Here is a 14,303-nt window from a genome sequence, read left to right on the forward strand (position 1 = left end):
AAAAAGAATACGGTGTAAGCATTTGGTATTAAAAATGTTATGAATCATTTCCACCAGTTTTTATTGCATCGTGTTTCTCTTTCACTTCAGTGCCTTGGCTTTTCTTATACCCTCCCCTATAATTATGATTTTATTTTGGCTAGTATTCTGCCAGTGGTGTGTGGTCGTTTACAGAAAGGCAAGCAGAGACATGGTAAAGAAAAATGAAACAATAAAACAGTATGCACAAACCTCACTGCATGTGTATTATTGGCAAATTGCACTTCAATGAATAAAAAGCTGCTTTTATGCAAAAAAAAAAAAGTTTGCCATCAGTGTTAAGTGGCTCAAGAACACATAACTCTAAATAATATCCTTCAAGCTCAGAAACACAGGCCTAAATGTTGATTGTAAGAAAAAAAAAATCAAAATATATGACTAAAAGGCTTGAACATTGTTTGACATGGTTAATTGCGAATACAGGAGGACTAAAATTTTAAAGGTGGTTAATCCGTACATTTGGTGAACCAACAAATCTCTCAGAGAAATTAAAGTGCTGGTGGAGTCTGAACCTGTTGTCAGGGGTCGTGTGCAGAGGCGAGGATCAGCTGACCCACACGCAGGACTCTTGGTGCAGAATGAGGTTTATTGGAAACGGAGACAAAAGATGACAGGATGGCTGGCTGAACTTAATGGACTGGTAGACTAACTGGCTGACTGAACTTAACACGCGACAGGAACAACATCCATGACACGACAAGGGCTGAAGGGAAGAGAGGGCTTATATACATGACTAACAATGACAACGATTGGAGACAGGTGAGTGAACAGCTGAACATAATGAACTAATGATAAATGGGAAGAGGACTGAACATAATGCACACAGACCAAGGCTAACACAATAAAACAGGAAGTGGAACAGGCAGTAGATAAACAGTGAACGTGAACTGAAAATACTGGGTCAACGACCCAGAAACCCTGACACCTGTTTAGCTTTAATTAAACTTGTCTGTTGTATCAAACTGGACATGGAACATCTCTCCATCATCAACTGTGTCCTTGCTAACATTGCAAAGAAGTTCATATAAAAATGTGTTCACACTATACTCTAACAGCCTCACTTAATATCACACATGTTGGTCAGTAAGAGGAAACTGATCTATTACCACAATGAATCACAGAAGCTTGTTTACTTGCTATCAGCCAGTAGCAGCTTGTCAGTTTCCTGTGCAAGACCGGAGGTTTATTCATATTGTACATGCACAAACAACCAGAAACAGCCTGGCTTGACTAGCTCAAATCTTGGCTAATGGGACACAGACATACCCTGAAAGCACAGGCCTCACGGAGATTCTGATAGAATATTAGTAAAGCAGACTTAACCCCGCTTCCAGACACAAGATGGCAGTATTTCACTTGTATTTTTATTTTTTATTCCTATTTATTCTATTTATCCCCTTTGTATATTTTATTTATATTTGTCTCTGTATTTATATATGTGTGTGTGTGTGTGTGTGTATATATATATATATATATAACAATTCTGTAACTGTAACTTCGGTCGTTGCTGTGCTTTTTGGAAGTCGAATTTCCCAGAGGAACCCACCCGAGGGATTAATAAAGTTCTATCTTATCTTATCTTATCTTATCTTATCTTATCTTATCTTATCTTATCTTATCTTATCTTATCTTATCTTATTTTAAAGGGTGGACTCAAACAGGCCATATGGTCTGATATGAACACTGTTTGTGATGAAAGGACAGAGATTGGTTGCCCTTTGTTACTTTTTAATTGATGTCTATTTTTAGACTTCACTAGACAAGTGCTGCTTGCCTCGACAGATTGACACTGGAGTCTGTTATTCAGTTTCTTTGCAGGGCCACAGAAAAATATTTATGAAGTCACAAGAATGCATGAAAAATACAAGCAGTTGCTGAATAAAGAGTAATAACAGGTCACATATGGGGGAAACTCTAGTCTAAGACACACTGACTGTGTTGGGTCTTTGGTACAAACTTTTAGAAGAAAAACAAAAAACTTGAGACAAAAGAGGAGTTAAAGTGAATTCTGTGTGGACTTGTTTGTGCAGTCTTAATGAGCCCAGCTAAATAAAAACTAATAGATGAGTGTTAACTTTTACTTCAGTACCTGTGACACTTGCCTGTGTTCTATGGCCATTAGCAGACCTGAAACACAAACACTCACAAGTTCCCATAAGACTTAACCTGTGGCTCCATTAGGAGCAGCCCATTAGCTGCTCCTAATGGCCGTGCAATGAAACCCTCAAGACATGCTTCACACCCGCATGGGTGAGTATCAGATAGTGCTATCTCGCCTCTGAGGTGTCGCTGCAATCAGAGGTGTGAAAAAAACAAGCTTCAGGATAAACACATGATGCAGTCTCACAAATCAACATGTGATGCAATCTCAGTTGAGAAGTTTCTTAGCTGGGAAAGTTTTCTGTCATCACTTCCAGTCATTAGATATTTCTGTAATATTTTTATAATAGAGAAGGATCAGATTGTCACAGCACAGCTCCTCAGAGAGTTATAATGTTGCTCTGCAGTTCCCTTAGGCTCTGTGCAATGCACTTGTGTTCTTTAAGTCATTGTTTTGATTTATAAAGCCCACAACTTCAACTTTATTATGGATTATTTGGATTAACAAATAAAAACTTAAATCTATTTTAATGAAAAAGAGTAAAAATTGCACTGAGACATCAGTCATGCACAGAGGCCAACTGCTGAAGAGCTATGAACACCCAAAGGCTTAGGTGTACGTAGAGAGGATGTTCCTGGGACACAAACACAGAATTACAGCGAAAACAGAAATTAGGCCCATATTCATCAAGAGTCCAGAGACCACACAGACAGACAGACAGACAGACAGACAGACAGACAGACAGACAGATAGACAGACAGACAGACAGACAGACAGACAGACAGACAGACAGACAGACAGACAGACAGATAGATAGATAGATAGATAGATAGATAGATAGATAGATAGATAGTGAAGAACGTTTTTGCTGTGTGTGTGTGTGTGTGTGTGGGTGGGTGTTTGTGTGAGTGTCAGAGAGAGAAATAGAGAGAGTGTAAAGTGTAAAGTGTAATGCCTCCCTCCTTCTCCTTCCAGGAGAAGGAGGGAGGCCCTAGATTGGGTGTCCATGTTAATTCTCCCTCAATTAGCCATTCTTTTATTTTAATATGTTTAATATGTTTTAATCTGGAATTGGGATTGAAACCAGCCCAAAACTTTTTTCCTTTTTTTTGCCACTCAGAGGTGGGCTTGCTTGTCTGTTTTGAATTATTATCCCGCTTGTTAACCCAAGTGTGTTTGAACATCAGGGCACAAACTCATGGCTGGATATTCTCATTCATGATTGTCTGGTAGCAGAATTCATGGTTCCATCAATTCAGATAAGTTGTCTAGGTCCTAAGGCAGCAAAGCAGCAAAGCACTACACTACCACCACCATGTTTAACTACTAATAGGAAGTTGTTGTTTTTGTTTTTTTATAAAATGCCTGTGTTAATTTTACATCACGTGTAATGGGATTCAAACTTTCCAAAAAAAAATTCCTCATCAGTTCAAAGAATATTTTCCCAATAGTCTTGTGTTTTTTTGTAAATGCCAGCTAAGACTTTGTGTTCTTTTTGATCAGCGAGGGTGGTTTTCACTTTGGAACTCTCCCATAGATGCCGCTCACTTTGTCAGGCAGTTTCTATTTAGGTGATTTCTTGATTCAGCCATTCTGGCATTAATCAGGCCTGGGCCTGGCCAGTGAATTGAACTCAGCTTACCAAAAAGGAGTGCTACACGGTGATCTAAAATCTGCCTTTGATATTTATCAAATTATGTGGTAATAATTAGTCTCACATTTGAGCAGCATATTAGGAAACACTAAGAGTGTAAGTAATTCAAGCAAAAAAAAAAAAAAGTAAGAAAATAGGAAAAACGATGAAAACAAAATGAGGTAAAAGCAGAAAAGGTGTGTGGAGGAGAAAATAGTGATGGAGTCTCAATTATGGAGTTCCACAGGGTTCAGTGCTAGGACCAATTCTTTTTACATTATACATGCTTCCCTTAGGCAGCATCATTAGAAGACATAGTATACATTTCACTGCTATGCAGATGACACCCAGCTCTATCTGTCCATGAAGCCAGATAACACACACCAATTAGTTAAACTGCAGGAATGTCTTAAAGACATAAAGACCTGGATGGCCGCTAACTTTCTGCTTCTTAATTCAGATCAAACTGAGGTTATTGTACTCGGCCCTGAAAATCTTAGAAATATGGTATCTAACCAGATTCTTACTCTGGATGGCATTACCTTGGCCTCCAGTAACACTGTGAGGAACCTTGGAGTCATTTTTGACCAGGACATGTCCTTCAATGCACATATTAAACAAATATGTAAGACTGCTTTCTTCCATTTGCGCAACATCTCTAAAGTTAGAAAAAAAGTTAGTTATTGTTATTAATTATTATTATTATTATATCTTTATTTCAGACATATACAACAAACCAATATATACATGTACACATCAAATCAAATCACTTTTATTGTCACATCACATGTGCAGGTACACTGGTACAGTACATGCGAGTGAAATTCTTGTGTGCGAGCTTCACAAGCAACAGAGGTGTGCGAAAATACAATACCATAAGAACAAACAAAATATAAGAATGGCTATATCTGATATGAATAAATATATGTACAATATAAGAGTGTATGCACATTACTGAATGTGTATACTAAATATGTATATCTACGTGTGTGTGTGTGTGTGTGTGTGTGTGTGTGTGTGTGTGTGTGTGTGTGTGTGTGTGTGTGTGTGTGTGTGTGTGTGTGTATGTATACACTCACACACACTTCAAGGACCTCGTTAATCCCACTGGCATGTCTACTGTAGAGGAACCAGAGTCTGGGGATGAACGGGACGACTCATCAATCACCGTGGGTGAAGTCACTGAGGCAGTTAAACAACTCCTTGGAGGCAAGGCCCCAGGGTGGATGATGTTTTTGTGTCTGAGTTCCTGAAGGCTCTGGATGTTGTGGGGCTGTCTTGGTTGACATGCCTTTACAATGCTGTGTGGAGATCAGAGACAGTACCTCTGAACTGACATACCGGGGTGGTATCTATCTTTAAGAGGGACCAGAAGGTATGCGCCTGCTGTAGTGTATCACAGCCTCCCCAGGAAAATCTATGTCAGGGTGCTGGAAAGGAGAGCCCGTACGTTAGTCAAACCTTGGATTCAGAAGGAACAATGCCGTTTTCTGCAGGCTGTGGAACAGTGCACCAGCTATTTACCCTCTCCATGATACTTAAGGGTGCATGGGAGTTTGCCCAACCATTCTACATGTATTTTGTGGACTTGAAGAAGGAACACCCCGGTCCCTCGGGGTATTCTATGGGAAGTGCTTCGGAAGTATAGGGTGTCTGGCCCATTGCTACAGGAGATTTAATCATGCAACAACTGCAGGAGCTTTTCTCATCCTCTTTGGAAATGCTGCAAGGAGCCACATTTTTTTTAAAGCTCAATCTACAAAAAGCTTATCATCTGGTCTTAATCAAAGTGGTTGAGGTGGGTGTTAAAAGCAGTTTTCCACTCATCTCTCTCTTCGAGCATCTTGTCGTGCCCTTTAGCAGTGTTGGGAAGGTTACTTTTAAAATGTATTCCATTACAGATTACAGAATACATGCCCTAAAATGTATTCTGTAACGTATTCCGTTACGTTACTCAATGAGAGTAACGTATTCTGAATACTTTGGATTACTTAACATATTATCATGTATTTTACAACTACATGAATGTACTATTGCTGTGATTTATTACTGTTACTGAAGGTCCGCGGCTCCGAACCGTAGTAAAGGGACCTCTGACTAATACGGTTCCGTGTTGTGCTCATAGCTGAAAACTAGCTTTACTTTGTTGTCTGGGTCAACTTTGCTAGCGAGAGACAGAGAGAGGCGTTGAAAGGCTGCTCCAATGGAACTTATTGTTTCGGAGGAAAACACGAACACAGCGTACAGTTGAGTCTTAATAGCTTACTTACAACTGGGCTCGTCAGGCACTCTTCTTGGCTGCAGTGGTTATTATTATATTTACATGCTTCCAGCTCCCGTTTTTGCTCGATGACAGCTCGTACTTTTCGACTCTCCTTTTTCTCCCTCCTCGCGCTCACAGACACATAACGGGTATGGCAGTCCGTTCTCCCTGCAGCACGGACTACACTGCCCATGAGGCTACATTCTTTAGAGATGTAGCATTCTGCCTATTAGCTTAGCACAACAACAACAAGAAAAAGGTGCTCTCTCACCCAGGAAACACGCAGAGCGAGAGCGTCACCCCGTAACCATGGCAACCGCAACGCTGCCGCCTGGAACAACAGAACGTAGCTGTCAAACAAAACCCAAACAGTCCTGACCCGCGACAATATGAAACAGGAAAGTACCGCCGTGTAATCCATTTATTTCAACAAAGTAACTGTATTCTAAATACCACCTTTTTAAACGGTGACTGTAACGGAATACAGTTACTCATGTTTTGTATTTTAATTGCATAACGGCGGTACATGTATTCCGTTACTCCCCAACACTGCCCTTTTGTCTTAACCAATCACCCTGGTGTTTTTCAGGCTATTGTTAACAATGTTCTCCATGATTACCTAAACTATTTTGTCTTTCTATATCTCGATAACCTCATTTTCTCAAGGACTCTCTTGAAACACTAAGTCCTTGTTTACCAGGTGCTGCAGCACTTCCTAGAAAATAAAATCTACATCAAAGGTGAGAAATGCGACTCAGTCTCTTTTCTTGGTTTCATCATAGATAAAGAGCAGATCAAGGCAGACCCAGCTAAGGTGTAGGCAGGTACTGGCCCTTACCGGTACTCAGAAGCATTGCCAGTGCTTTCTTGGGTTTGCTAACTTCTGTCTCCTCAGCAAAGAGAAGGTAAAACGTTCCCTTGTGCCATTTTCTCCCGTTGTCTCTGTCCCACAGAACTAAATTATAATGCCCTGGAAAAATAGAGCGATAGGCTGGAAGGAGCTGAGAAAGCTTTTGTCATTTGGATGGATAATTAAAATCCTTGAGTGCCTTTGCTAAGCAACTAAATGCTCATCAAGCCCAGTATACCCTGTTCTTTACTAGATTTAACCTTGCTTTTGCCTACAGACCTGCAATGTAAAAGAAGATGTTCTGTCCCATCATCAGTGCCCCAATCCTTCTGGTCCATCACCCATCATCAGCTCACTAATATGGGAGATTGAGACACTTGTCCATAATGCTTAGCAGGATGAGTCTGACCCAGGAAAAAGACTTGACTGTGTTTTTGTTCCCTCCAGTGTTTGTTCTCAGACATTGGGCCCATACTGTCAAGTTCAGCTGTCACCCTGGTAAGAATGACAGAACCTGAGTTAAAAGAGAAAAAAGTCCAGTCCTGCCTGGACCATGACATTTTAAGCAGTGTTAAATCCTCTCAATTCTTTAATCTTTGGGCTGAATGAAGGACAACACTCGGTGTATAAATGCTCAGTCAACAATCATTTTATTCCATACCATTGTCATTATTCCATACAACACTCTTGCGCAATACATCCAGATGGGAGATGTGCTGAAGAGGGTAACAGCAGATCTCAACGTGTCTGACCATTTCTCACATTCTTATAGCTTCAGGAGGCCCCCACCTAGTCATAAAACCTAAACATCCATATTCCTTCTCTCTCTCAGTGAGCCTAAGTTATGACCTTCGCTTCCTGTGCAGTATGTTCTGTTTTTTTCTAACCAGACAAATAAGGCCTTGATTCTCTGAAAACTGTATCTCTTATAATTTATCTAGGGATTGAGAGTAACGCAATTTCTATTCTCTGTATGTCCTGTACATGTGGCAGAATCGACAAATAAAGTTGACTTTGACTTTGACTTTGACTAATGCAGCAGTATCATGCATCATAAAACAATCTCATTCATTCACAATAAATCAGCAGTCTAATGTAATAAATCAGCAGTCCAATAAATGTAATAGTTATCACCTTCTTCCAAGTCAGGAGAATAATGCAAACTAAAACTACATAATAATTTCACAATCTTTGATTAGGGGTATAACGTGGCATAAGATGATATAATAATCTCACAGCAGGCACATGTTGCAATACATAATATAATAATAACCAATATCATGAATTTCAGATCAATGTAAAATTAGTGATTATTAATCGAGTGAACAGTGAAAGTATGGTGTTACGCAGGGGTGTCGAACTCCAGGCCTCAAGGGCCAGTGTCCTGCAGGTTTTAGATATCACTCTGTTTCAACACACCAATATCAAATGATTAGTTCATTACCAGGCTTCTGGAGAACTTCAAGACATGTTGAGGAGGTAATTTAGCCATTTAAATCAGCTGTGATGGATCAAGGACACATCTAAAACCTGCAGGACACCGGCCCTGGAGTTTGATACCTGTGGTTTAGTGAGAAAGAGGAGCGACATTTTTGTGTGTGTCGTGTGTGTATGTCTCTGGGTGGTGGTGTAATAAATCAGGTCTGTGAGAAAACATTCTGATCAGTGAGCTGCAGCTGTCTGATGATGGAGATTCAGAAAGCAGCTGAGCTTTGTTTTCCACAACTCCTCAACAGTTCCTGCAGGAAGCCGACACTTCATTGGTCCAAAGCTGTGCTCCTGAACATTGTGCTGTCCTGCATCTCTCTGATCACTGCTGCTCTAAACCTCCTGGTCATCATCTCAGTCTCCCACTTCAGGCAGAGATACATTTCTCTGCTGAAACTATACTTTAAAATTTAGAAACTTAAATTTCAGAAAATTATGATTTATGGCATTTGATTTTATGATTAAGATTGAGATGATTGAAGTGGTGTATTTTAACCAGCTATTAAGTTTTATATACCTAGACTGAATCTTACTACATACTTTAACTAATGAAAATCTAATTTAAGCCATTTAAAAAAATATTAACCCTTTAGAGCCGGTCGGAGCGGGCACGCTCTGTTTTGCATAACTATTTTTAAATCCCGGTAGCTCTGCAACCACGTAAGCTAGCGCAATAATTTTTTTTGCATATGAAACCGGAGGAGTTGTACTTACATCTGATGCCATCAGCTTGTCCTCGGTCACAGTTTCCTTCCACATAAAGCTTTGCAAAAACTGCATAAAAAGCGCTTACAGCAACAAAAACATAATATTCCAGAAACAGGCTTTGCCGATCCGATCAGCTGTTCATAACACTTCCTACGTTGGAATAGACGTCAGCACGAACTTTTGCATGTCCGCCATTACCTGCCCGAAACCGGAAGTGATGTCATTTTCGCGGAAATGTAGTTTTTTTTTTACCATCAGGGCGTCAGGGCCTATACTGGATTTTTTAAAAGTTATCTTTGACTTCATGACTTTCTGTGTCGTTTCTGGGATGCTTAGGACTCATATTGCACTGCTGGAAATAGTTTATTTTGATGCATATGCTGCTTTTTTGCAAATTTGCAGTATAATATTTATTTTCGTTTTTCCTGCAGTGTATAAAAATTGGTGTATTTCAAAAATAAAACTATGAAGACACTCAAAATAAATTTCCTGTGGTAGGAAACTATTTTGTGCAACTTTTTTGTATTTACAGTTTTGAGGGATAAGCCTCTTAAATTTCTCTAACTAGAAATATATGTTAAAAAAACAAAAACGATTTTAAATTTTTTTGTAGTTTATTGCACTTTTTTGCAATTTATGTGATTACTATGCACTTAATGAATACATATTATTAAAATCTGGGCTATAATTGTTGTATTGATGTATAGCAACTTGAAATGCTCCCAAAAATGGCACCACACCATGTAAAAATATAATATAAGCTCTGGCGGACTTGGTTCTATGGTAGGTCTTAAAGGGTGTCCATTATATTCTTTTCTGTTTCCCTGCAGGAAGCTTCATACACCCAGTAACATCCTGCTCCTCTCTCTGGCCGTCTCAGACTTTCTTGTGGGTCTTCTGCTGATGCCATTAGAGATCTTTAGAAACACAGCTTGCTGGGTACTTGGTGATGTAATGTGTTCTGTTTATTGGTACCTGACCAGCAACATTACCTGTGCTTCAATAGGGAACATAGTTCTAATATCAGTTGACCGCTATGTGGCTATTTGTGACCCTCTGCATTACCCCACTAGAATTACTTTGGCGAAAGTCAAACTCAGTGTTTGTCTGTGTTGGTTTTTTTCTATTTTCTACTGGAGTCTTTATTTGAAAGATATCCTAGTTGAACCAGGCAGGTATAATTCCTGCTATGGAGAGTGTGTGCTTATTATTAATGACATTGCAGGGATTGTTGACCTTGCTTTGTCCTTTATAGTTCCAGTTACTGTTATCATAGTCTTGTATATGAGAGTATTTGTGGTGGCTGTGTCTCAGGCTCGTGCCATGCGCTCTCATGTTGCATCTGTCACACTTCAGTGTTCACTGAATCAAGCAAACAAATCTGAGCTGAAAGCAGCCAGGACTCTGGGGGTTCTTGTAGTTGTATTTTTGGCATGCTACTGTCCATTTTACTGCTACTCTCTGGTTGATAAAAATGTGGTCAATGATTCATCTGCATCTTTTGTGGTTCTTGTCTTTTATTTTAACTCTTGTTTAAACCCATTGATCTATGCTCTGTTTTACCCCTGGTTTAGAAAAGCTATTAGATGTGTTATCACTCTGCTGATATTTAAACATGACAGCAGTGAGGTCAACATAATATAGAAATACAATGAAAGCTGCTCCACTAAGATTTTAAACCAGTAAATTGATACAGTTCAGTCTGGAAATGCATCAAAAACAAATTGATAAGGAAATTCATAATTCTTAAGCTTTGTTTAAATTATGAAAATAAAATTAATGTGATCATGTGTGAGTTCAAAGTCAAAAAGGAAAGGATTTTCACAAGGAATTGCCATGTGGAAATCATTAGGTCTCAATTATCACTTCTACTTTTTTAGTACTTTTGGCTGAAAATAATTTAAGCTAAAATGTTTAACCTCAGTGGCTCATTTTGTGTGTTTGCCATATACCTTTTTAAATTTCATATGTCATAAGCACTATGTTATCATACATATTTTTCCAGGCCTTCATCACATGAAAATAAAAGAGATGTTTTAGGCCAATAGAAATAGTTCCAACATACACAGCAACTGTTTTGTATATATATAGCACTTGCTGATATGATGTAATAAACTGGATGAAATGGATACCAGTCAGTAATCTCTGTTACCTATGACAGACAATCTACAGAAACATGCTTGTGATTGACTGAGAGCTCTTTCTATGGCCCACAGTAGCCTGAATAAACAGCAATTAAACTGGATACTGTCTGTTTGCTGTGTACTGAATGTCAAATGATACAGTAGGATAGGCTGAGAACAAGTTCATGTAAAGTGTGCTGCAATTTTCTTCTAATATATTCTCACTATTTCCATCTGCGATTTTAGGCAAAGATTTTCTTTCTTTTTGCAAACTATTAGTAACAGTCTACATTGAATTTGAAAGTTTACAATTTCCCGGTCTATGCTGGACAATAGACTTATTAGATATTACGACATTTTGATATTTTGTCACACTGGTTAAGAATAAGTTGAGTTCAGGGCCTTTACGTTGTACACTCTAGTCATGTGTCACACCATTAATGCTTGCACACTGAAACTGAGTAGAGACAATTTTATTTTTATCCTGTTTGTGAACCTTGTGCATCATCATCATCATGACTATGGTGAGATTTGTGCTGAGATTTCAGCCAAACATTTACTTTTGAGGGAATAGTATTGTATTTTTTTAGTACATATTAGTTCATGTCATTGTTTATTAAATTTACGTAAATATTCAGTAATAAATATCAAGGTTTTTTTTTGATCATATGACAAAAGAAAATGATACTTTTTCAGGAATATTTTAACTTGTTACTATAATGCTACTGTAACGTAACAAAGTCATATTAAAATTAATCAACTAATTAATGCCAACATGTTCTCGTCAATCTGAAAGCCTCATGTCACTTTAAATGAAGGTTATGTGTAAGTACAGTAAGGAAGATCTGTAATCACTCATCTGCCTGCTTTCAAATTCAAAAACTTTTAAAGCACTTTCAAGGGCCATTTTCAAACTTTTCCAGCACAATATCCCTCCCAAAAGAATGTATGTTTTCGTAGTATAACCTCTGGAAGACGATGTGAAGGAAAAGGAAAAGGTTGCCTTGTATGCATATTGTGTATAAACTCAAAATGCACATCTCACTTAAAAATTAAGATGTGCAAATGTGAACAAATCAACTTGTTAGAGATATTCATCTCCTGTTGAAAAAAACCCCAACCCCACAAAACAAGAAAACTGCACCAAACACCATACAATAATTTACATTAAGGGCAAATTAATAAGTCTCAATTAATGCTTCTTGACACACAAAAATAGGAGACAGATGTTTGTTTGTATTTTTAAAGTTTATTCCTAATACACAGATATAATATAAACAGTATGATATTTACTTATTGACAACTTCGTAGACTTTGTAACTAATTTTATTTCTCTATCTGATAAGAAAAAAAGATAAATGGTGAATGCAATATAGTTTCAAGCTGTTTTAAGCACCACATCTGAAATTCAAGCACTTTTCAAACCTTAAAAAGAGACAATATTAAAATCCAGGCATTTTCAAGGATTTCAATTGCCCATATGAAACCTGAAATAATAAGAACAAATAATTTAATTTCATAGGGACTATTACCAGTTTAAAGCAGTAATCTTCTAGTTCTATAGTTTATGAAAGCAGATCACTTCATAACATCGGTAACAGGTTTGCACGTGTAATCTTGGACACTTTTAAACCCAACCCATCCTGGCCGATTGAAATACTACGCCATCAACAATGAACAGGACGCTCACCCGAGGCATACAACAAAGAAGTGCCGGGCTAAACGCGCTGTCGTTCAGAACAGACTGAGGCAGCAGGCAGATATGGCTCTGTCTGAACTACATGATGTGCTGAGTGCATTTCAAAACAACACTAATAAAGCAAACCTCAGACAAGTCATGCCGAACTTTCACCAACGTGTCACGTGTCCGACGAGGGGAGACAGGATATTGGACCATTGCTACACGCCATACAAGCAGGGCTACAAGACTGTTTCACACCCGGCTTTTGGGAAGTCTGACCACAACGCCATTTTCCTCAACCCGAAGTAAAAACAACACATACGGAGGGATGAAGTAACCACGAGGGAGGTGAAACTGCGCAATCAGAGTGACACTACAGGACACGCATAACGATGTAGACTGGGACATGTTCAGAGCATGCGCAGTCGACATCAATGAGTTTACGGATGTAGCAGTAAGCTTCGTAAACATGCTAGCAGAGGAGATCATCCCCACTGCGAGAGTCGTGACATTCCCATACCAGAAACCCTGGGTGGACAGATCGATCCGTGCTGCAGTGAATGCCAGGACCGCCACCTACAAAGCAGGTGTCGCCACTGGCGATATGAGCGCCTACAAAGCGTCCTCATACGAACTGTAGTGTGCAGTGAGGGATGCCAAACGGCGGTATGAGGAGTGTGTGGAGTCTCGCTTCAGCCAGGGTGACACACGGAGCATGTGGCACGGACTACGCACAATCACAGATTACAAAGCCAGGGATACTTTGCCGACCAGCGCTGTCTCTGCATTCACCAACGAGCTGAACCAGTTCTACGCCCATTTCGAGGTTAGCCAGGTGGCTAATGCTAACTACTGCCTGACAACTGAGGACGGTGACTTCATCAGAGAGGGACCAACAATCATTATCGCAGAGCACGACGTCAGAGCGGCGCAGAGGAGAGTGAGGGCAAGGAAAGCGGCAGGAGCAGACGGAATCACCGAAGGTGTGTTCACTTCGATTTTCAACAAATCCCTGGCTAAGGCTACGTCCACACTAGCCCGGATAGTCTGAAAACGCTCCGCATCCTCACTAGTGTTTTCAGTTGTTTTCAAGAGTTGGACGTCAACACTAAAATGGCCGAAAACGATGATGTTGCAGTTCTAAAACTGCTGTCCGATACCGTCCACCATCTTGATTTAAGTGGCCACATGACTGCATCATATGACCAACATGTGTCATCGTTTTCGAGTGTCTCACTGAGACAGGACAGCTCTGTTTTGAAATGTATGCGTTTTCGAGAGTGTTTTCAAAACGCTGTGTTTTTCCTTGGGGAAAACGCCGTCTCAGTGTGGATGGGAGGCCAAAACGGATAGAAAACGATACGTTTTCAAATGAAAACACATTAGTGTGGATGTAGCCTAAGTCTGTGGTCCTCAC

General features: G+C 39.4%; 1 protein-coding gene across 1 annotated transcript; it reads left to right on the forward strand.

The window, feature by feature from the left end:
• The first annotated feature begins 8,569 nt into the window (after positions 1-8,569).
• Positions 8,570-10,726, forward strand: LOC146615779 (trace amine-associated receptor 13c-like). Its single transcript, XM_085373752.1, has 2 exons — positions 8,570-8,745; positions 9,913-10,726. The coding sequence occupies exons 1-2, from the start codon at positions 8,570-8,572 to the stop codon at positions 10,724-10,726; spliced, it is 990 nt and encodes a 329-aa protein (XP_085229878.1).
• Positions 10,727-14,303: the final 3,577 nt, after the last annotated feature.

The sequence above is a fragment of the Diplotaxodon limnothrissa genome, linkage group LG16 (genome assembly GCF_057381915.1).
Source record: "Diplotaxodon limnothrissa isolate DT_005_m linkage group LG16, D_limnothrissa_male_GT1.1, whole genome shotgun sequence".
NCBI classification, from domain to species: Eukaryota; Metazoa; Chordata; class Actinopteri; order Cichliformes; family Cichlidae; genus Diplotaxodon; species Diplotaxodon limnothrissa.